Source organism: Aulonocara sp. 'chitande type north' Nkhata Bay, linkage group LG2 (assembly GCF_057382095.1).
Source record: "Aulonocara sp. 'chitande type north' Nkhata Bay isolate Kocher_YH1m ecotype deep benthic linkage group LG2, A_spYH_male_GT1.1, whole genome shotgun sequence".
NCBI classification, from domain to species: Eukaryota; Metazoa; Chordata; class Actinopteri; order Cichliformes; family Cichlidae; genus Aulonocara; species Aulonocara sp. 'chitande type north' Nkhata Bay.
The window spans coordinates 23,839,918-23,862,282 of NC_141345.1; the positions used below are offsets into that span (position 1 = coordinate 23,839,918).

A 22,365-nucleotide genomic window follows, 5' to 3' on the forward strand; every position below is an offset into this window, starting at 1 on the left:
TTTTAGTTTTTTGGTAACTATCTTTTTCTTGCTTCATAATAAATTTCAACATGAATATTTTGATTGATGACGCCCATTAATAACAGCTTAACTATTAACCTACCTAATAAAAACTAACACGCACAGTTCCCTTTTGTAGCCCCTAGAGGGCGGTAAACAAATTAAACCAGGAAATTGCATCTCTAGATATGAGTCATTCGTTTATTTAACTACTAAGCCCAAGCATTCTAGAATATTTATAACAATCTGACGTTAGGTGTAACTTATATTGGATCAGGTTCAATCATTTGGACAAATAAAACATGGGTTCAATTTAAAAAACAAAAGTGAACAGATATTGCAGGAGTACACTAATAAACACAGTGTTTCATCATACCTGAGTTTACACACCAGTAAACACTCTTTAAATCTTTAAAACTGAGAGGAAATGTTCTTGCAACCACGAATACCACCCTCCACCAAAAACCACCCACCCACCCACACAAACACACGCAAAACATAATTAACTGTACAAGAAAGCAGAACTTTGCTGTAACTGTGGCACTAATTCTGATTCAGTAATTAAAACAAGCAAACAAAAAAAAACCAAACTGTCGTTCTGCACCCATTTTCTTATATTTGATCGACTCAGTTTTATAGTTTTTTTTTCTGGAAGTTTAAATCGGAACTTCAGCTGCAGTTCCCCGGTGCGGCCAGCAGCGGGCAGGGCTGCATGTAGTAAAGCAGGTCAGCCATGGAACCGCCTCTTCCAGTTCTCCATTTTGTATGTTTTTCTTAGAGGTTAGCGCCTACTTTCCTAAGGGATAGCTGGCAATCAGTGTAGTTACCAATCTCACCTTTTGCATGCAAATCTACAGCTAGATTGATTTGGGCGGCTGAAAAAACGCCGAGGCTGGGTGTGTTGTATCATTTGATGTCGGAATGTAGAGACGATACGCCGCGACAGGAGTAATGTTAGCAGACTCAATCAGGGTGTATCAACCAAAACAATGTTGACAGGCGACCTGTGGACAGATATCTGCAACCACTCATTTCAAGGGTAAATACGATACATTATTCACATTTAGTTGGTTCAGTTAATGCTAAAGCAGCCGTTGTAAGGACTGCGTTAGCTTGAAGGCTAATATTAGTGTCAACGACATTAGCCTATTGCTACCTAGCATGTCAACAGTTAGCAAGAAGCTACCGCTGGGAAATCTTAAACTTGTCTTAACTTTACCAGTCTCTGCATACAGTGTGTAGTCTAATTCGCGATGTGTGTGTTTGCTTTAATTGCAGTGGATAAGAGGTCGAGATGTGTGCATTCATGTCAATATTGTGCTAATAGCTAGCGTAGTTAGCGGTTGCAGTTCGTTGAGTATCAGGCGCGATCAGGCAACTTTCCTCTGGTCTTGAACATAACTGGAGTTACCTGCTCTGTGCATGTGTTATTATCGAACTCCGTAGCATTTCTGCACATTTATCTGTGTTTGCACTCTGTATCTTATCGCTGTCTGTCTCCTCTCCCCTCTAAAGATGGATAAAGGTGGAGTGAAGAAGATAGCATACAGAAGAGATGACCATTTAAGCAAACTGGTCTATACTGAAAGCCCCGAGGAGGGAGGTCTGTTGAGAGTAGCTCCTCACAGTGCCATGTCTGTCACCTCTCCCGCCTCTGTCGTTCTTCCATCCAGCTCTTTGATGCAGCCAGGACAGGTGCCCAACGGCCTCAACAACAACACCCTTCCTGAGGAGCTCACCTCTGCCTCTGTCACTGCCACCGTAGGCTCGTTGATCGACAGTCCACAGCCCCGGGGATTGACCAAAGATCAGAGACCCCAGCACCAGCAGTTACTTCAGACGCAGACGACTTTTGGTCATCAAACCTTATCAGAAAATTTGTCCCAGTTGGATGCCAGTATGGCAGACATCACCCAGTCCTCCATGGATTCGCTAATTGGGGGATCAGATCCCAACTTCTTCCCTTTGAAAACGGAGGATTTCTCCTTGGATAAAGGAGAGCAGGACCCAATTGACCTTGATAATGCCTTTGAGCCCATTGGGAAAGATATGGACGTGAACCAAAAGTTGTTCAGTGACAACACTCTGGATCTGCTGCAGGACTTTGACCTCTCTGGGTCCCCTTCAGATTTTTATGTAGGGGATGATGCTTTTTTGTCTTCTCTTGCAGATGATTCTTTGCTTGGAGTGACATCCGAGAGGGACATAAAACCTGCTGTAGTTGACAGCAGTAACACGACTGGGGCAGTGCCTGTTGCCCTTAATGGCAACAGTGTGACCAGTCCAGATCTATCCAGCCCTACCATATCCACAACTACTTCACTATCCCCTACAACCACTTTGTCTGCAATGGTGAAAAAAGAAAAAGATGCAGACTTCATCCAGCTCTGCACCCCAGGTGTGGTTAAACAGGAGAAGACCTCTGGAGGACAGAGTTATTGCCAAATTAGCGGCACGGCTTCTGGAGACATGGCTGGGACTAACGCCATCTCAGTCTGTGGGGTCAGCACTTCAGGAGGACAGACCTACCACTTTGGTGTGAACACACTGAGCAGTGATACTCCGCTGCAGAATGAGCAGAAGCCAGTTTCCAGCCTGTTTCTCCCAGTAACGACCATCGGTGGGATCTGGAACCGAGGCCAGGGTATTGGTAACAACTCATTAGTCCAGAGGGCTGGTGAGGGGTTCTCAAGTTCCCCCTCCTACCCCACCAGCTTTACCAGGTAACAACTGTCGACATCAGCTGTGTCCTATCACTCTTCATTTCAGTATGCCTGAATAACCACTATCTTTTATGTTTTAAGCCAAAAATGCCTTGTTTTTATCATATATATCATCTAGAGAAATTTAGTATTTAGTGCTGAAATACCACTGCAGCAGTGTTAGACTGCATTTTAGCAGCAGGTCTGTGGTCTTCAGAAGTCAGCCTGGTCATGAGCTGACTTGCCCACAAATACTCAAGATCCTTTGCTGAAATTCTTGTTTTTTTTAATTGGGTGTTTTTTTTTTTTTTTCTCGGTTAGTTAGTGGGGGTTTGCATCTCAGATTTGATCTTACTTGCAGAAGCCTTGCACCCCCTTGGTGGATATTCATAGCTTGTTTATGAGACTTTTGAGATGAGACTTTTTTTCTTTCTTTCTTTCTTTCTTTTTCTTTTCTTTTCTTTTTTTTTTTTTTTTTTGTAAATGCTGCTTGTGATTAAGAAAGTTGTTTGAAATTCGGTTGCTGTTTTTATTTTCATGTGATTTGACTGTTAGTTTCAGTTGTACTCGTCTTGTTTATGTCTCAACTTTGGTAGACTTTGTTATCTGCTTTCAGATCGGACTTTGGCAACTCTGGTAAACCAGTCTTACAAAATGGTTATCAGATATTGGTGTCAGCCCAGACTGTTTCACTTTGACTTCACACAAGCAGCTACTCACGTCTACCTTTATCAAATAAAATGCTGGGTAATTAAAGCATTTAGTAAACTTTTATTTGTTAAACACATTACATTGACACTATTGATCCCTGGGAGGAAAATCAGCTTCAAAAAGTAAGGGTCAGCAAAGTAAAACGCTTACTTTTCAATACCAAGAACAGAAGTAAATGCGTTACAGGTGAAAATAATGCAGTTGTATAGAATTGGATCAGCAATCAAGAAAATATGTGAATTGCTATAGAAAGAGTCGCTGTATTGAGTTTTGACCTGCATCTTTTTCAGTCTGTAATCTTTATTTCTTCCCTGTATTTTAGTTAGTTTCTATTATTTGTGGGTTTTCAGCTAAAAAAAATGTCTAAATTAAAGTTTTGCTGTTGATGGTGCTATTAGTGTGGGGCACTGATGTTTAGGTGGATGGTGTACATCAAAGTAGCACCACTGCTGCAGTTTTATTATAGTTCCTGATCAGTACAACTTCCTGCTTTTTTTTTTTTTTTTCTTTTTTCTTTTGCAGCGATAAGAGACTGTCTATTTTTATACCCACAGTGAGACATTTGAGGAAGTTCTTTATTTCTGCAATTTATTTTAAGCCTTTTTTATTTATCTCTAAATACATAAAAAATCATATTACAACCATATTACAATATGGCACAAATCACAGTTTATCACTCCAGTGTTTGTATTTAAATAAAAATACAGATATGAGAAATAACAATATGATATGTAACATTTACAATGGGTTTTGTTTCTCTGTTTCCTTATTCTGTAGAATTGGTGACTCATACAATTAGACGTTTTTTGTTTGACTTGTTTTGGTTCAGCATGGTTTAACCTCTAAGATAGTTAACCTACTAATCCTGCTTTGTGAGGCAGACTGATGGTCGCCACAGGATGTGGCTGCACCAGAAGCAGTAAGTGCTGAGATCTAAAGGAAGGATGTGCTGTTAAAGGCTCGGGGAATTCCACTTATATTCGAATCAGACAGGCCATCCTTTTGTTTTCCTTGACAAGAGTGTCAGTATGAGTCTCTATAGCTTGTTTCACTTCCACTCTGTGATCAACTGTTTTCTGATTTGTTGTTTTTATGTCCTAATCCCACTATCTCTTTTGTTTTCTATTATAAGAGTAAGGTTACCCAGTCAGGGAGTTCAATGAGTCATTTTTAGTAGCTCTTCCAGCTGTTTTGTGCTAAAATAAACCTGAGGACAGATAAGTAGGATCATGGTCTAAACAGATTATTTGAGCCCGTAATATAATAATCAAATTATTTCTGTGTAAGGAGAAGTGAGGGGGGTAGGAAAGACACCTTCTGTTCCTATGATTTATTTCCAGTGAGCTTGCATTCTGGCTAATAGGAATCACAGTGTTTGCAGTGCACATGGCCCTACAAAGCATATTTTGTTTTGTAGTTACTTTGCTGCCCTGCAGATATTTTATGATTTCAGCTCCGAGGCTGACATGCAAACAGAGGTGTGTCAGAGAGTCTAACTGTCTGCTTTATTTGCATCTCTTTTACATTCACGCCTGTTTGATTCAGTATCTGATATGGGAGTGATCAGCTTAAAACTTGGTGCACCCTGTCAGCACAGCCACCGATGTGGTTGTGTTTGTATTGTGCAAATGATGCATGGTGCCATCTCCACAGCTGTCACACTGCTTGGTGAGCAGGAACAGATGAGTTCAGACATGAGATACACCTCAGCTTCATTTCACTTGAGCCTCTAATCGTCCTGTCTTTGTGAACAGTAAAGGTTTGTTTAGGCATGGGATTATGCCTGTCCGTGTGGTGTGAGGCGAAATGATTTTGTGTGCACCTCTGGCTGTTTGATGACTATCTTATTAGTGTCTGAGTCTGTGTGTATGAGTAATTTTTGTGTGGTGTTTGTTTGACTCTGGTTGTGTTACATTTACTGGCTTGAAATGAACTGAGCACTGGGCTGTGTTTTGATTGTGTGGTCACCCGGCAGTTTGCATTAGGTAGAAAACTTCTCACGCTGCAATGCCACTGCTGCTTCCTTCTAAAATTGTGGCTCAGAGGGCATTGCGTGACACTGAGTGACCGACCTGAAATGGCACATTTTATAAATAGCACACACAGTAGATTTTTGCTGGGTTTCTCTGTGCAGGACTCCTAACATGAGTCCATTGTCCATTAGTTTCAAACGTCCGCTGTGAATTCTGTGCATCACGTTGTATTATAGTATGATGAACTGACTCGTAGATAACCTGTTTGCAGTTAATCAAGAATGCGAATGCGTCACTTTAAGAAATGTGGAGCTTTGTTTATTTTGGGAAATACACACCCTCATCATGTCATGCCTAGTTTTGACCACCAGACGTGATGGATCGATGGAACTGGTATAAATATATTCCTTCAATAGATAATAATCCACCTTATTTTTTCTGAGTGCTTCTTCAGCCTTTTATGAAACCATAAAAATATAGATGTAGGGGAAAGGAAACCTTATGCCTTGTTAACATGCAAGTTCCAAAGATAACTAAAGACACTGGCATGATTGTGAGATTGTTCTGTGCAAATTCTGGGCATAGGTTTGCAGACAGTTTTCTACTTGTTGCAGCTGTCTATACTTTTACCACGGGGCAGTGTCACAGACAGCTGGTCTGTGGGATAGTTGTCTTCATGTTCATGTGGTTATTGGTAGTTTAGCTTAGCTCTCATCTCAGAAAATCAGAGTCAAGTCAGAAAAGAGCATTTGTTTTGCTCGATAGCGTATGGTAGAGTACTCATTAGCAGTACTTGGTGTACAGCAAATTTCTGTTTAGTTTTGGTTTTTTGCACTTCAGAACATCACCGTTGCTCATTTACAAATAAAGTCTGGTTGGTATTCAGTGTATGGCTTATTTTGTAAGCCACAAATGCACAACAGCGCTAGTACACATTACAAGCTCTATAGTTTTACTGCTTTTCTACTACTTTACTATTGCTTTCATTTTTGCCAACGTTGATACTAAAGTTGGGGTTGGTGGAACCGCTCCAACTTTACAAGTAGGAAGTCCGATTTGAGGGGGTGTTCCAGCTGAAAAGTACGACAGGGAACTCAGGATTTCAGACTTCCCTTCAGATGGAACACAGCTTTATTATACAAAGAACAGGATTGTAGTAAAGTAAAAGAGAATGTTAAAAAAGATGAAAATTGTCCACTGCAGTCACTACCTCTGCTTTTCATTAGGGGTGGGGGAAAAAATCGATACTGTGTAGTATCGTGATATTTTGTTTGCTAATAATGTATCGATACAGGGACAGCAGAAATCAATATTTTGTTACAAAAAAGTTTTTGTGGAATGGAACATGCTCTGACTTCAGAGCATGTTGATCAGCTCCTTTTTCTGAGCAAGAATCCTGACATTCCTTCACTGTCCAAATGTGTTTAACTTTTTTTTTGGCAGCAATAAACATGACAGTTTACTTATTTTAATTTAAGACATGTTTTATTTTAATTAAGTTTAAAACTTTTTTTATTTAATGTAAAATTATATTTTGTTTTAATTTACTTTCAAATTCTTCAGTTGCTGAATGGGCTGCATAGTTATCATAAATTTCATAGTTCAGAATAGCTATAATTGTACCAGATGGTTGCATTCAGTTAAGTTGGACTAGACTGTAATACAAACCGTTCAGTTTGTAAACAGTAAAACTGACTGAAATGAGAGAAAGACTGAGTGTGAGACTTTGATATTAGATAAAATGAATATTGATAAAGTTTACCTTGACGTACAGAATCTGAATATCGCAAAATATTTTAAAAAATTGCAATAATATCATATCGTGGGATGTATGGTGATTCCCACCTCTACTTTTCATGGTGTTTTTTTTCTTAATTTGTTTGGCACTTCTCCCTGTATCAGTTGAACTTTCCTCACATGTTCAGAAGAACTTCTTAACCAAGCAGGATTTATCCTTTGTGGAGGGTCATCCCCATTGGGCTGTGTGCTTTTTTTTTTTTTTTTATTTTTTATTTTTTAATCGGACTACACAGAAGCACATCTGTGTAGAGTTGCATAACCAGTCCGTCACTCTGGATAGCCAAATACCATAAATACCACTTAAGCTGTTACTTATAGTCTTCTGGTCATTTTCCAAAGTTGTGCCGCAGTGGTTTCTGGAGATTTACTTTTTGCGGGGTGTATCTCAGCGAGTTTTGAGGTTATTCTAGAGCTTAAAGAACATTCAGACACAAGATCTTTTTAACACGGGTACTTAAAGACATTTGGGATTGTCATTGTTAATCCATCTTTGGTTTTAGAGTAGGCAGTCATCAATTTGAGTAATGGTATCTTCTGTGCTGACACACATGGCAATGGAAGAGAGAAAATGGTGAAAAAGGCTCTCAGACTGCACTGAAGCTAAACAACGGCACATAATTTAAACTATCTTAAAAATAATAATGTAAATATTTTGTGTTTAATTAGTTTTCCCCTTTGGCTTATTGGGATCTCAGGGGTTTTCATTGGGTTGGTGTGCTGCTCCCACTAAGGCAAATACACTGGACTAAAGATAATTAATATTTTTGTTAACCAAAACAGACGCATCATTAAAATATTGATTTGTACTTTGTGCTTTGACATTATCTTGTCTTGTTGTAGGATAAAGATGAGCTCTAGTTTTTGTAGCATAATCATATTGTCTATCATTATGTTGTTGTTGGTGCATGCTGCAGATTAGTATTTGTAGATTTGTGCATTTATTCAAGGAACTTTGTTTGCAGGCGTAATGAAACTGATTCATTGAATAGAGCCGTTGTCACTTAGAGTTGTCTTGTGTAGCTTCAGCATCTGCTTTTCACTTTGTGTGTGCATTTGGATGATTTATGAGTTAGGTTTTCACACATATAAAAGGCCTTAAATTCAAGTTTCCGCTCAAGCAATTCCTTTAGCTCAGTTTTTCTGTTTATTAAGTAGATTCTCTGGAAAGTTAAAGCAAATATTTTCGTAATGGATCCCTCGTTTAAGTTATTTTTTTGGCCAAAAAAGCCACACTTTACTTTCCTGGAGCAGCCATGGGGATTGGCTGCATTTTTCTGCATGATACTCTAGTGGAGTCTGAGATTTTCTTTCAAACAAGTGATTTGAGAACACATTTGGTGCATTAACTAATTAAAAAGAAATCATTTGCTACAGAGTAACAAATGTGTTGTTATAGTAACAACAAATGTCTTGTTACTGCAACCCAAACATTTGTTACAAAGTCACAAATGTTTGGGTTGCAGGGATAACCACCTGACTTGATGACGCTGCACAGGCAGCGTTTAGTGAATCTGACCTTCTGACTCTGAGCTCGTGTGGAGTCAAGATGGGGGCGAATGAAGCAGTGCCTGGACGAGACGGTGATCTCACTAACGTGGTAACTCTCCAGAGAATTTCACATGTGGGAATACTGAGTCTACTGTGGAAACTGACTATGACTCACAGCTGAATGAAACTCGGGAGAGTAAATCTCTTGAAAATATTTTGATTCAACACAGGTGCTGCTTTGAAGGAGCTTCTTCTCTTCCACAGAAAATGCCTTTGTTTAATGTTTTATCATGCATTAAAAAGAAACAAACAGCTAAAGCTTCTATGTGAACATTTTAGGCAGTGCTCTTCCGATCAAAATGTTGGTATGATTCCTGCCCTCAGGGCTGTGTATTATGATAGCTACAGTGTTTATAAGACACTGCAGAGACCTGTTCAGCTAGTGAGATCCTTATCAAACCGTTGCAGCAGTGGTGGGCCTCAATCTGAAGTTAGAAAGTGTGTTTAAGTTGTATTGGTGAACTAAAACTGGTGTCATGAGTGCCAGCTGTGGTTTAAAAGCTGGTTTGATACTTGAGTTATTTGTGGTCAGTCATTAATTTATATATAACTGTGTGTATTTAAATAAAACCTGCTTGTAAGCCTATACTAACCTCTGTGCCTTAACTCTGTGTTTAGAAAGTAATCTTTGGTCAGAGTCCCAGTTCACTGCACAGTCTTGCCGCGGCACACCCCTCTACTCGCTCAGCCGTCCTCTACCTCTCGCTCCCTCTTTCTCCCTCTGTCCCCTGCTTTTACTTCCTGCAGTCAAGGGCAGAGACCATGACCGTCAGCAGAAGCTTTCAACTGCTGTGTATCGCTTCTTCTTGTGTGTGTGTGTGTGTGTGTGTGTGTGTGTGTGTGTGTGACATTTCTTTCTGTTGACTATTATGGGCTCAAAATGTGGTCATAAATATTTTGTACGTCTAAAAAAGATTTGTATGTGTAAAAAGAATTTGTGTGTGCGTAAAAAAGATTTGTATGTGTAAAAAGAATTTGTGTGTGCGTAAAAAAGATTTGTATGTGTAAAAAGAATTTGTGTGTGCGTAAAAAAGAATTTGTGTGTGCGTAAAAAAAGATTTGTGTGTGGACTTAGAAAAAAAACCCCTGCAAGTTACAAGTACGGATTTTTGACCCTATTTTTCTACCCTTCATCTGATTGGTCAATGTCATGTCAATCACACGTGTAACAATCCAATCAGAGAACAGATGGGTTTGGCTGTCAGAGGGGCGCTTTTTTTGAACTGCAGGTCCTTGAAGGGTGATACCGTTTGAAGCTGGAGGATCGCTATATAAATATCCGATAGCAGCTAGGTCCCCTAACTTTCAGTAGCTGTTGAAAGGAAAAAGTTGTGGTATATCAGTGGTTAGAAATAACATTATTACTTTAGGATTAGTTTAACACAAAGTCAGGGCTGACCCAGGACCATTACTGTGAGTCACAGTGCGCAGCATAAAAGTCCTTTCACATCGGATGCAGGATACGCTGCTAATGCTAACTGCTAACTAAAAGCAAAGGATCCAGAATTTGTTACGCTGGCTGCTGGGCTCTGTGGGTTTTTGCAGCTGCTCTACCTGTACTAGATGCACCTGCTCCTTGTCTTTTCTATCTCTGACTTTATGTCCTCTACAAGAGTTTGTTTTTTTTGCTAGTTCTTCAAATGTTCAATAAAAACATGTATGCTAATTCATAACGAAGAAAGCTTTGTAATGAAGACTGTCATTTCCAAAACACTGCCCGCCCCCACCCCGCGGTCCGCAGCGCTGTTGAAAAGGCTGTGGAAGTCCCTGTATTAAACACGTAGACCTGTGACATAAAAATCACCAAACTCGGACAACCACAGACTGTTTTCCTTCGTGGTGATGAAGGAAAACGCTGGGTTGGCATGTAAAAGGGCATTTATTCCCTTCAAAGACCTGCAGTTCAAAAAAAGCGCCCCTCGACAGCCAAACCCATCTGTTCTCTGATTGGATTGTTACATTTGTGATTGACATGACATTGACCAATCAGATGAAGGGAAGAAAAATAGGGTCAAAAATCCATACTTGTAACTTGCAGGGTTTTTTTTTTCTAAGTCCACACACAAATCTTTTTTACGCACACGCAAATTCTTTTTACACATACAAATCTTTTTTACACATACAAATCTTTTTTTAGGCACACGCAAATTCTTTTTACACATACAAATCTTTTTTACAAGTACAAAATATTTATGACCACATTTTGAGCCCATAGGACTATGTGTATTATTCATGAATGTGTAGGTGCACGCATGTATGTGTGCATGTGGGTGTGTCATGAGCACCGAGGCAGGAAGGCAGACCGCAGAGCACAGCCGTGAAGCTCTCACTCCTCTGACCTACTTTCTCTCCCGCCTCCCCACATCTGGCGCCGAGTGAATGCACCAGATCAAATGCCAGCCATTCCAGTCTCTTTCACGTTATTACTGCATTCCCCTGTAACCACAGTGCTGCTTTTTCTATATTTACTCTTTGTTGAGTTTTGATGCTGAATAGGCTTACAGAAACTCCCCATATTGAGGATAAGAGGATACAGCTAGGTTAACTCTGTGCATTATGTGCTTTTTTTTGTTGTTGTTGTTGTTGTTGTTGTTTTTTCCTTTCAGTGAAGTTGTTGAGTCAGCAAGTCAAACTTTTGGGAATGGGATCCTCCCACATCCAGTAATACCCAGTTAAAGGTATTACAGTATCCAATTCATTCAGCCAGGAAGTTACCTCCCACCTACACGTACGAACAGCTTCTATTATGGAAACTTGTATGGAAACTCGGATCCTAGGGGGTTGTTCTTCCTATGCTTAGCAGCGAGTTGAGTCTAATTTCCTCTTCTGGTGCTCGAAGCCAAGCAGTAGTTGCTGCTTTGGGCTACAAACTGCCACTGTTATTGAAACCGATTTAGCACGAAGAGGAAGACAGTGGCCCTTTGTGGACAGTGACACAGAGGGACAATCCAGAGTGCCTGTATGATGAAACAAAGCAACAGCCATGAGAAAACTTGATGTAGATGTAAAAACCGAAATAGTATGCTTTTTCACGTGTTCACTGTACCTTGACAGCGTGCCTCATTGAGTAAAGGCGTAGCACCAGTATGTATAAAGACATACTGTTATTATTAGACACCATACATCATAGATATTTTTGAAACATCTAGCCCAGAAAGAAAAAAAAAATCCTGCCACTCACTCATAAAACCTCTTTAATTGTTCTGCATATGAGAACGATTCAGAGTGCACAAACCGTTCTCCTCTATATTTCAGTGGTGTACTTCCTCATACACTTCTACCGGCTCTGCTCCAAACGTCTGATGAAGATGAGATGTTTGTGGGATGATGTTAATCCATATTTGTAGCTGCAATTGCCAGTAAAATAAAGCAACCATCACAAGTGAGGCTGACAAATCCAGTAAAATGATTGGTCATAATCTTTTCAGTGCGATGACTCATTTGCAGTGGTTGGTTATAAAGTAGGTCAAGTAGTTTGATTGAGAAAAATATGTGTAAGAAAAGCTTCAAATGATTTATCATCTGCAAAAGAAGAATAACTGATAATCTGAATGGGCAGACAGTGGAGTATAGAGAGTAGGGGGCTGCCAAGTTCCTTGTGATGCACGCAGCTTAAAGGGGATTATGAATTGTTAAGCAGGGCATTGGGACACCTGCGTTAGCACAAGTGTGTTGCCTGCTTAACGCCCAGGCTCATTGATTGCGCTCCTAAGCAGCTAACTTTCTCAGCGCTGCTCGTGTTGAAGGCGAGCCCCCACTCAGGGTGTCTCTGCCTTTGTTCTGCGTCTGAGCTCTGACCGAGAGTACACTCAGAGGGAATGCAAGAACTTCCTGTTGATTGTGAGCACGCACTTCAGCAGATGGTTTCAGAAAGAGGAAATTTGGTCTCCCCACATTGCCTTGCAGCTTTGAGTGGTTTGCATCTGACAATCCACAAAGACAGATTTGCAGCTCATATTATGGTGAAGTTCAGTTTCATCAGCTGATTTCACAATGAGATTTTGAGAGTGTCATAGACAGCCACAACTTCTCTTCAGGGTTACATTGTTGTCGTTCTTGCAAGCATTTACCAGCAGCAGTTTTTGGATTTAAGCCAGTAGTCCAAAGCCTTCTAGTAAAGCTGCTCTGCTGACACCATCTCAGTGGACCAGTCAAGGACAAACCCTCTGACATCATCATCATCATCAGTCTAGACTCATTAGCAGCCACCGCCCATCGTGCAGGCCACTACACTCTCATTTGGGGGCTTCGTGGTCTTATTTTATTTTTACCCATCATGCAGTACGATCCAGAGGCCTTATAAGTGATCCAAAATGCTGTGGCACAAACCTCAAACATAGACCCGAATCATGAAACATTATCTTCAGTGACAAGTACAACAGCGAACTGTGCAGCAGATGGTATTTCCCCCACACAGCCATGACCTCTCAGATCTATAGGCCTCAGTAAAGCTGTAGTTCAGCCTGTGTGGAGAACTGGTGATGTTTTAAAGGGAGAGAGCAGAAAATATTGATTTGATTTTTAGCTTAATATGGGAAAAAACTGTATATAGCATTGTTGTTCAAAGCATCCTGGCTTTATATTTGGTTCTTTATATTTTTCTACAGTATAGTGTGTTGGTATAGCCACACTGAAGCATTGTGTTAAACTCTAAAGCTTGGAACAGGCTGCAAATATAATAGCGACGTATTATCACCTAATAACTTTGTTACAGGACACATTTTGGCAAACCGTAGCTTCTTAACACATCCAGCAGGGGTGAAACGATAGCATTGTTATTTGGAGGCATTCTTCTGAATATTTGCATACATATTTATACATCTGTTAAGAGTTTCTGCTTATTGTTTTTGTTTTTTCTTTGTGCTTAGGTTAGAGCTTTTGTTGAAAGCAGCCACAAGCTGTTATTACTGAAAAGTGCTAAAGGTTAAACTTTTAAACAATGCACTGGAAAAGGCAGAGTGAGTAAAACATTTTGGAAATTGTTGAGGATTAACAATCATTTTCACATTTGATTCAGTGGTAATGTGAAAATATTGTTTACTTAACTAGGGTCACCTTAACTTTGGTAGGCTATGAGTTGTGCTCTGGGTATAAAGTGTAAAAAGATGCGTGGTCATTACAGGATGAATTTTGGGGTTTACAATGCGCACTTGAATGCATCATGAAGTCACATTTTCTTTTTATTACATGGTTGGCAAATTTATCTTGTTGTTAAAGTAGAGATGGTGCAACCGTCCCTCTCAGGTGATGTTAGTGTATAAATATAAACCAAAGTTCAGTGAGGTTAAAACCAGTCAAGGTCAAGGACATACCCCGACCTTGGCTTGTTTGTGTTAGTTTGGAAGAACTGCAGAGAGGGCAAAGTGAGCAGCACTAGAAAATATAACTTTCTGTTGGCTCACTTTGGGATCCCAAATGAATGCAAAGGTTATTCCACGTCAGTCATCAAGTCCCTCAAATCCAACCATTTAGGATTGAATTGAGAAAAATTCCAGTGGAGCAATCCACCTTAATAGGATTTCTGCAAAATTTCAGGTCCCACTGTTATTAGTTTTGTTTCTCAAAATACAAGACAAATCGAAACTAAAAGATTATTTGCAAAGTTTGTTTTGGAAGCAGAGCAGTGTAGTTTTTGCATCCTGACAGTACATCAAGAAGTTATGGTTGAGAAGACATGATGTGTCCTGGATGTTGTTACAGGACTTTATTGCAAAGAGAGAACTTGCTAATGCCACCTCCAGATCCCGTCTTAAAAATTAACTACAGTTTTATCGTTTTCATATGAATTAAGACAGTTTGTAGCAGCCAGACGTTGCTAATCAGATGTACTTGTCAAGTGTGACAATCCCTATAAAAGCAGACCTTCAGGCAGTTTGCTGATAAGGAACATTCAGGTGTGCATTAACACAGTGCAACCATATTCCCAAGAGTGGAAATCCCTGCAAATTCAGCACATGGTCAGACAGTGCAATGCTCAAAGAAACTGCAAAAAACCCAAGAGCTACCATTTTCTTTAGCCATCTAGAGCCATTTGACATATTAAAAGTGGAAGTTCATGACAGTAAAATTATAACAAGACTGAACATGCATGGCTTGTTTGGAAGGGTTTCAGGAGAAAACTCCTCTTGACAAATGACATGGCTGCACAGCTTAGGTTCACAAAGATGCATCTAGCAAAACATAAGACTTCTGGAGCAGTGTCCTTTGGACCGATCAGACCAAAGTGGAGATGTTTGGTAATATGCAATGTCAAATATGGAAATAGCCCGACACATCATATCAGCACTAACACCTCATTCCTGCTGTCAAGAGTTACTTTAATTAAAATGTTGAAACATTTTGGATCCTCAGTATTTTGGACCCTTGATCTGGAAAGCAGTGAATATCAGAATTTATTAAAGTCTTCAGCTGCTACATAAATGTGACTATTTTAAATATTTGTATTGGCAGATTAAAAGGGAACATCATCAAAACAATACAAATGTATTGCTGATACGTAAATGGTAATCATGTTATCCAAAATATAAAAAACTTTATGCAACCATTTTAGTGTCCAAAATGTGTATGAATAAAAATCAAAGAAGAATACGCTAATAACATGAGAGGGATTATGTGATAATGTACAAACAGGTGAAAAATGCAACGCTTTTTGCAAAGTGGAGCTCCTTTCAGTAATAAACAAACAAGGTCCAGTGCAAACCGTAAAAGGTCAATTCCTAGTCATTTGACAGCAGTTTGGCGTTTAAGGCAGTATTTGAAGAATAACAGGATAATAGTGCCATCTCTATTACCCTTCAACCAAGGTGATGCCTTTGATTTAAAGCATAACTGAGCAGAACTAGTTTTTCTTGTGAATACTTGAAAAGACGGAGGGATGAGGGAGGCTCTGCTCTCTGTCATCACACATACTGAGCTATAATACGGGCATGTAGTTTTAATATTTCTTTTAAAGTGCAGCCCACATCAGCCTTAAATCAGTTAAAAAATAAATATCTCTAGGCTTAGTAGTCACTTCTTTGGTGTAACTTTGATGGATAATGAGAGTGGGAACATACTGCAAAACCATTACCCCACTGTTTGGTTTGTTGAATGTGGATTTGCTGGTAATTTCTTGTTTCCCTTTTCAACTGTTGCAAATGAATGATTGATTGTTTCTTATTTATACAAGTAATGCACCTACTTAAGCTGGGATGCATTGTTTTTTTTAAGCTGGGACGATAAATCTGGTTTTCAGGGCTTAAAAAACAGTTGTTATTGCACCATGCCCATTTATCATAATGTTCTTTCTGCGTAGTCTACCTCAAACATTTTGAAATCCTGCTCGTGTTACTCTTAAAAACATTTGTTTTTAAGTTCAAAATAATCATAAATGCCGGTTTCCTGGCTTACTCGTGAATTTAGTGGCTGTGTTCACTCTCTTTAAGCTGCGTTCACCGCTCACAGCTGACCAGAAGGGAGTTGTTTACGTAACATACGGCATTCGGCTCTCCTAATTAAAACGAGATTTGGAAGTAAACACTGGTTTGAGTTTGAGGTGTAAGAAAACAGTGCGGTGAAAGACGGAGAAAATGAAAGCTCGGAAACAATCACACAGTTGTACAGATTATAGAAAACTGACATGTATTGGCCACAGTGTGTTGTCAGGGGAGCTTAGCTTTCACAGATCTCGTGCTTCTTTGGTTTTCTTGCCTTTCTTTTGTAACAAGATTTATGAATGCTTCTGGACTTGATGCTTTGATGTTTTACTCAGGTTTTCCGGTCCTGCGCTGTCCATTGAAAGTGCATGAATGCCTGCTTTCATCTTAATACCCTCATGTTGTATAACAAAAAGTGAACTTGAGTCCTCTGCCAATAACCTCAATAAGTGTTTTGTTGTGTGCAGTGATGGTGTTCAGGAGAACCTGTTGTCAAATACAATAGTTTTCATTGCAGCAGCAGATGTGTAAACATATGGACAGAAACGGTTATTGCACGTCTCAGGCTGCATATCCTCTCAGTGTGGGCGTTGTCATTGCTGTGGCCATTGGGTTAGAAAAGTTCATGAATGCAGCAAAGTCCTCTAGTGGCGGTTTTGAGCAAGTGCATTCTTAACCAGTATTGACCGGGTCTGGAAATGTTTGCGGTTCAATCACAGGAAGAAGGGCTGTTTGATGAAAACCACCGGATTTAGGATGTGACCGCAGATGTTGAGATAATTTAGGTTTTAAGGGCTGGGACTTTAAAGTTTTCTTCACTCAAGATGCTGAGATCAAACCAGAGTTTACAAAAATAGTCACTAGAGTGTGTGTATATATATGTAAATTGTTTTTTATTTGCTTCAAAGCTTCAGCACAGAGTTATAAATATGAACTACAGCTCAATTCTGGATAGGACAAGGCTGCATAAATAGCACTGTGTAAACACGCAGTTTGTGAATTTTACATGAATTTGATTGTGTTTTGCAGCTGTTTGATTTGAATCAGTTTAAACACTTTTGGCATGCAGTAAAATTACATTAGCGAGATGTCACTGTGTGTGAAATTGTGTTTTATTAAAAAATAAATAAATAAATAAAAATGCTGCTTCTTCCAATTCTATCTCCAGGCAGGAAGGGAGCACCGCTACATCCTCCACACAAGGAAAGAGCGGGACTCATAAAATCTGCCTGGTGTGCTCTGATGAGGCTTCAGGCTGCCACTATGGCGTTCTCACCTGCGGCAGCTGCAAAGTCTTCTTCAAGAGAGCAGTAGAAGGTGCAACACCCTAAAATATCATCATTTGTGTATTTATTGCCTCCTGTTACACAGTAATTACTAGTGTTTGCCTCTCATGTTAGCTCAAATACAGGGGTTATAATGTTAAAGTTGATGCCTTAATGTTTTAAAAGACCATGAAACACCTCATTAGATTTAGCCTGCAGTGTTTGCCTTAACATTTAAGGTAAATAACACATGGATCTTCTCTTCTGTGTGCTGCAGGGCAACATAATTACCTGTGTGCAGGGAGGAATGACTGCATAATAGACAAAATCAGGAGGAAGAACTGCCCAGCCTGCCGATTCCGAAAGTGTCTGATGGCAGGCATGAATCTGGAAGGTATGCAGCACCCGCATGGATATTTCAGATGCTTTGAGTTGTTTTATTTGCAACTGTTCACCCCTGTTATGTCTCCCGAAGCTCGCAAATTAAAGAAGAATCGGTTAAAGGGCGTCCAGCAGAGCAACCCACCAGAGGTTACACCTTCACCGCCAGTTGAGACCCGCTCCCTCGTACCCAAGTGCATGCCTCAGCTCGTTCCAACAATGTTATCCCTGCTGAAGGCGATAGAGCCAGACACCATCTACGCTGGCTACGACAGCACCCTGCCCGACAACTCCACCCGCCTCATGACCACCCTCAACAGGCTTGGAGGCCGACAGGTCATCTCTGCCGTCAAGTGGGCCAAGGCCCTGCCAGGTTAGTGGTGCTTGGTGTGATTAAGCTTATGGTGGGGAATTTGTAAAGTATAAATAGTAAAGACAGGTGATAAGTTGAAGGGTCTTAGTAAGGTGTCGTCACCAACACCTTGAGGCGCCTTGAGGCGACTGTTGTGATTTGGCGCTATATAAATAAAACTGAATTGAAGCAGGACAGCTTCAAGTCTCTGTAATGCTACTCGGGGGATAGATCATCGTTTCTCCCAAAGATATTCCATTTTTGGGTGTTTCGATGATGGTGGTAAAGAGTCTGGCATGTTTGACATGTTGCTACAAAACCTCCCACTGGTGTTCAACTGGTGTTAATTACGGTGAAAAGACAAACACTTAGAAGAACATTTTATTGATTTGTGCCCACTAAGGGAACAAATGGAACCAAACCACAACAGCAAAAATGCCCCCAACAGCTAAACAGAACCAGCAAATCCCAGAACTGTTGCAGTCAAGCATTTAGGTTTGTTCTGTAGGGCTGGCCTCTTTGCTCGACGGTCTGATTGTCACCCTGTGGGATCCCACAGAGGAGGTTAAGGGTTAGGGTAGAGGTTAGGATAGTGCGATCCACCCTCCATTAAAGTACAACGAGTGGCCCACATACACCAAATCAGTATGCAACAAATGAGAGAGAAACACGCACATCTATGAGTTTGTTTCTCACTTCAGCATGAAGAGATGTCTACACATCAACATTTCATTTTAGCCTAATTAGTTGAAATAAGTAGATTTATGCTGAACATCATATTAATGGTATTTTAATGCATGAAAGGGAAAATGAGCTAAAATGGCCTTGATTGGCGAGCTATCATCAGTCACTTTGACCATCTGCACAACCCTACTGTGCCCTTCTCTTGGCGTGCACCACACGTACACTCGCCCACCTTCAGAGAATATAGTGACAGATGACTCATCTGACCTTATCACTTTTTCCACATCTCTGCGAACTGTTGTCTTTGCGGTTTGTTTGTACTGCCAAACTCTCAAATGTAGATTCTTCTTTGTAACGAGGACTTCATGTTCTGTAACTCCATGTAGTTTATTTCAGTGTAGTTTCCAAAATACCTGTTTTTAATGACAGTTCCACTATGTCCTTTATTAACATTTTAAGCTATGTTATGAGGAGAAGCTTCTTTGTTGTTTTACATGCTAATGCAGAAATATCATGTTTGTGGTATTAACCACAGCTTCACTGGTTGCTATTGTCTTTCTGAAGCAAATGTCACTCTGGGTGTTTTCCGTGTTAAGCATAGTCTTGTGTGTTCGCCAACAGTGATGCCTCTTTAAAGTCTGTGCAAACAGTTGTTTAGCATTTTACTTGTAAACCACAGACCACCTCTGGAAAATGAATATAATTATTTTATATCGTGACTGCTTTGAAAACCAGTTGAGGTATTTCCACGTCCTTCCCCTCAGGTTTCAGGAACCTGCACCTGGATGACCAGATGACTCTGCTGCAGTACTCCTGGCTCTTCCTCATGACTTTTAGTTTGGGCTGGAGGTCTTACCAGCAGTGCAACGGCAACATGCTCTGCTTTGCGCCAGACCTCGTCATCAATGAGTAAGTATTGCTAAGCATTCTAAATCGTCTGATACCTAAAGGACGACTAGACCGGTGTATATTTAAAATAAGTGAAATAATGTGTCACTGCTGTCGGGATTGTTAAAGTAAAAACATAGATGACCAGGTGACTCAAGCACAAACATCTGCTTGTTGAAGTGTATCAGAGCAGCTCTCTGCTGTGTGTCCCATCTACCAACATTCAAACTGTGTCTGCCTGCTCTTACTAGTAATCTGTGTCTGATCCTTCTTATAGAATCTGAGAGCAGTGAGCCGTTGTCAGAGCTATCGTGCTTAGGGCTATAATAGGCCTTTTGCTTTTCATTTTTCTCCCCCTAATCAGAAGCTTAAAATTAGCATGATCATAATTAATATCTGACGAGGGTGTGTTTTCTGTTGTTAGTCAGCTCCAAACAAACCTCATTTGCTGCCTGTCTTTTGTCATAATTTGCCAAAAATAATCTCTTTCAAACATTTGTTTGTTGTCCCGCCATGGGGAACGCTGTCTTAGTATTGTCTTCATACCCTCTTTTTTATCTACCCAAACAGTACTGGAGACAAAATCATGCTGCTTCCCTATAAATGAGGATAGCTCAGTATCAGATGTCATTTAAGTTTCTTTTCCTATTTTACCCAGAAGGCCTCTCTCAGCTGACTGTTTAACTGTACCAGTTACACAGACCTAGAGATCTGGTAACCAACGGTAGTAAAGGGGGGAAAAAAGAAGCATATTCCTAAACCAGTGGGGAATTGGTCACTGGAAGTTGCTGGCAGTGAAGGAGATATACAGCACTGCACTAAAAACCACGATTTGATTGCCACGGTCACCTGTAGTTTGTATGAAAGATGCAGATTTGTCCGTAAACAGAGCTCCAATATATACAAATGGCTCAATATAAATATCCAAGTATATTACACAAGCCCCTACTACTTAGCTAATAGTTGGCTTTTGTTTGCACACAAGTTGGAATCTACCATGCTGGCGACAGCTTTCAGCCAGAACAATCACAAGGAGGTTTTTGGTGCAGCACCCTCTTTGCAACAAATTTCACCTAGCTACCAACTGTGAACAAGCACTCACCAACTATACTCGGGTGATACAATTTTTTCCTTTTCAACTTGAAGCCTTAACTGTCCAGCTGAATACCTTCATCATCAGATGCCATCATGGCTCCTCTCTGACAGTCACCGTCTAGTCCTCGCCATACAGCCAGGTGTGGGATCATGTTAACTTAGACATCCAAGCCTGTTGGGGTTAATGCTTGTTTTTATGCTCACCATGGCCCCTGTAACACGGCGGTTATGCTGCTAGCACGTTGGTGTGTTGTGAGACTTTCTGGGACTGTAAAGTCTTTGATTCTGGTTTAAACTTCTTCCCTTCCTATACTGGCGCTGATGTGGCGTTATCTTCTGAGTGTGGGCACTTATGATTCGGGAGAGTGCTGTGGTAGCTTCCTTCACCTTGACAGCAGACATAAATAGAAGCGACTGCATGACGACGTTGCAGTGGCGTGCGAAGCATCAAATGTGGGGGGAATACTGGTGCCTTAAGCCTTGCACATGAGGATCAGTTGTTTGCTTCATGGGCTAACCCCATGTTGGCAAGCCTGTTACTAAACAGTGGCTCTCTCACCGGATTATGTAAGTTAACTAGCAAAGGACTGCAGCTACCTGTGTGTCATTGTGCTCATTCCTTTAGGGGAATGACACCTCCTGGGCTCTGTTTATACAAGATGAAATTGTATTGAAGTCAATCATTGCCGGGATTTATAAGTTAAGTGTCACTGTACTCCACTGTGAGCTGTCTTACCTTGAAAGAAGAGAGAGTAGCAGAGATAAAGAGAGGCTCATCTTGAATGATGAGTGATATTGAACTACCCTCATTTTATAGGTAATGCTGTTAGAGCATTCACCATAAACATCAATCATGTTATCAGAGAACCGAGGTTAAAGGACCAGTAACCTCAAGTTTGTTTGTCAGCGACATGTCGCAAACGTTGCCCAGGTGTATTTCACAAAGCTTGGTGTAGAGGCAGCACATGTGTTCGAGAAGACACTGCACAGGAGGATCACTTATCAACTGGAAGTTAGGACACTAGCCTCAGCAGAGATTACCCCTTTAAAATACCTTCCTTAGAATAATATCTAATAGAAGCAGATAGTTTATTCTATATCCTATTTTTGAGGTTTTCATGTTTTGGTGTAACTCACAATATAAATGGATCACTGTAATGATCTGTACTAAATGGAAAAATGGATTTTCACCCTTCTACATCATGACCATGGACATAAAATGTACAGAAATATTACAGGTAGCACAACAGGAGAAATATTCTGAAATGTCTCTGTCTGAACCCACCAGGGAGAGGATGAAGCTGCCCTACATGACCGACCAGTTTGAGCAGATGCTGAAGATTTGCAGCGAGTTTGTTCGGCTGCAGGTTTCCCACGATGAGTACCTGTGCATGAAGGTCCTGCTGCTGCTCAGCACAGGTCAGACTTCCACCTGAGAGCAGCTGAACCTATGTTACAAAAGTCATTATCTCAATCCAATACTATAGACAATGTTGATGGATGCACAAGGCACATCTCAGCACTTTCTCAGTTAAACTAATACGTAGTTTT

General features: G+C 40.4%; 1 protein-coding gene across 1 annotated transcript in view; it reads left to right on the forward strand.

Annotated features, from left to right (window-relative positions):
- The first annotated feature begins 731 nt into the window (after window positions 1–731).
- nr3c1 (nuclear receptor subfamily 3, group C, member 1 (glucocorticoid receptor)) overlaps window positions 732–22,365 on the forward strand; it is a 28,053-nt gene continuing 6,419 nt past the window's right edge. Inside the window, exons 1-7 of the mRNA XM_086311705.1 lie at window positions 732–1,039; window positions 1,516–2,723; window positions 17,318–17,466; window positions 17,692–17,808; window positions 17,890–18,168; window positions 19,596–19,740; window positions 22,103–22,233. Of these exons, the coding sequence (XP_086167831.1) occupies window positions 1,516–2,723; window positions 17,318–17,466; window positions 17,692–17,808; window positions 17,890–18,168; window positions 19,596–19,740; window positions 22,103–22,233 (2,029 nt within the window). The 5' untranslated portion in view covers window positions 732–1,039. The remainder of the gene's footprint in view (window positions 1,040–1,515; window positions 2,724–17,317; window positions 17,467–17,691; window positions 17,809–17,889; window positions 18,169–19,595; window positions 19,741–22,102; window positions 22,234–22,365) is intronic.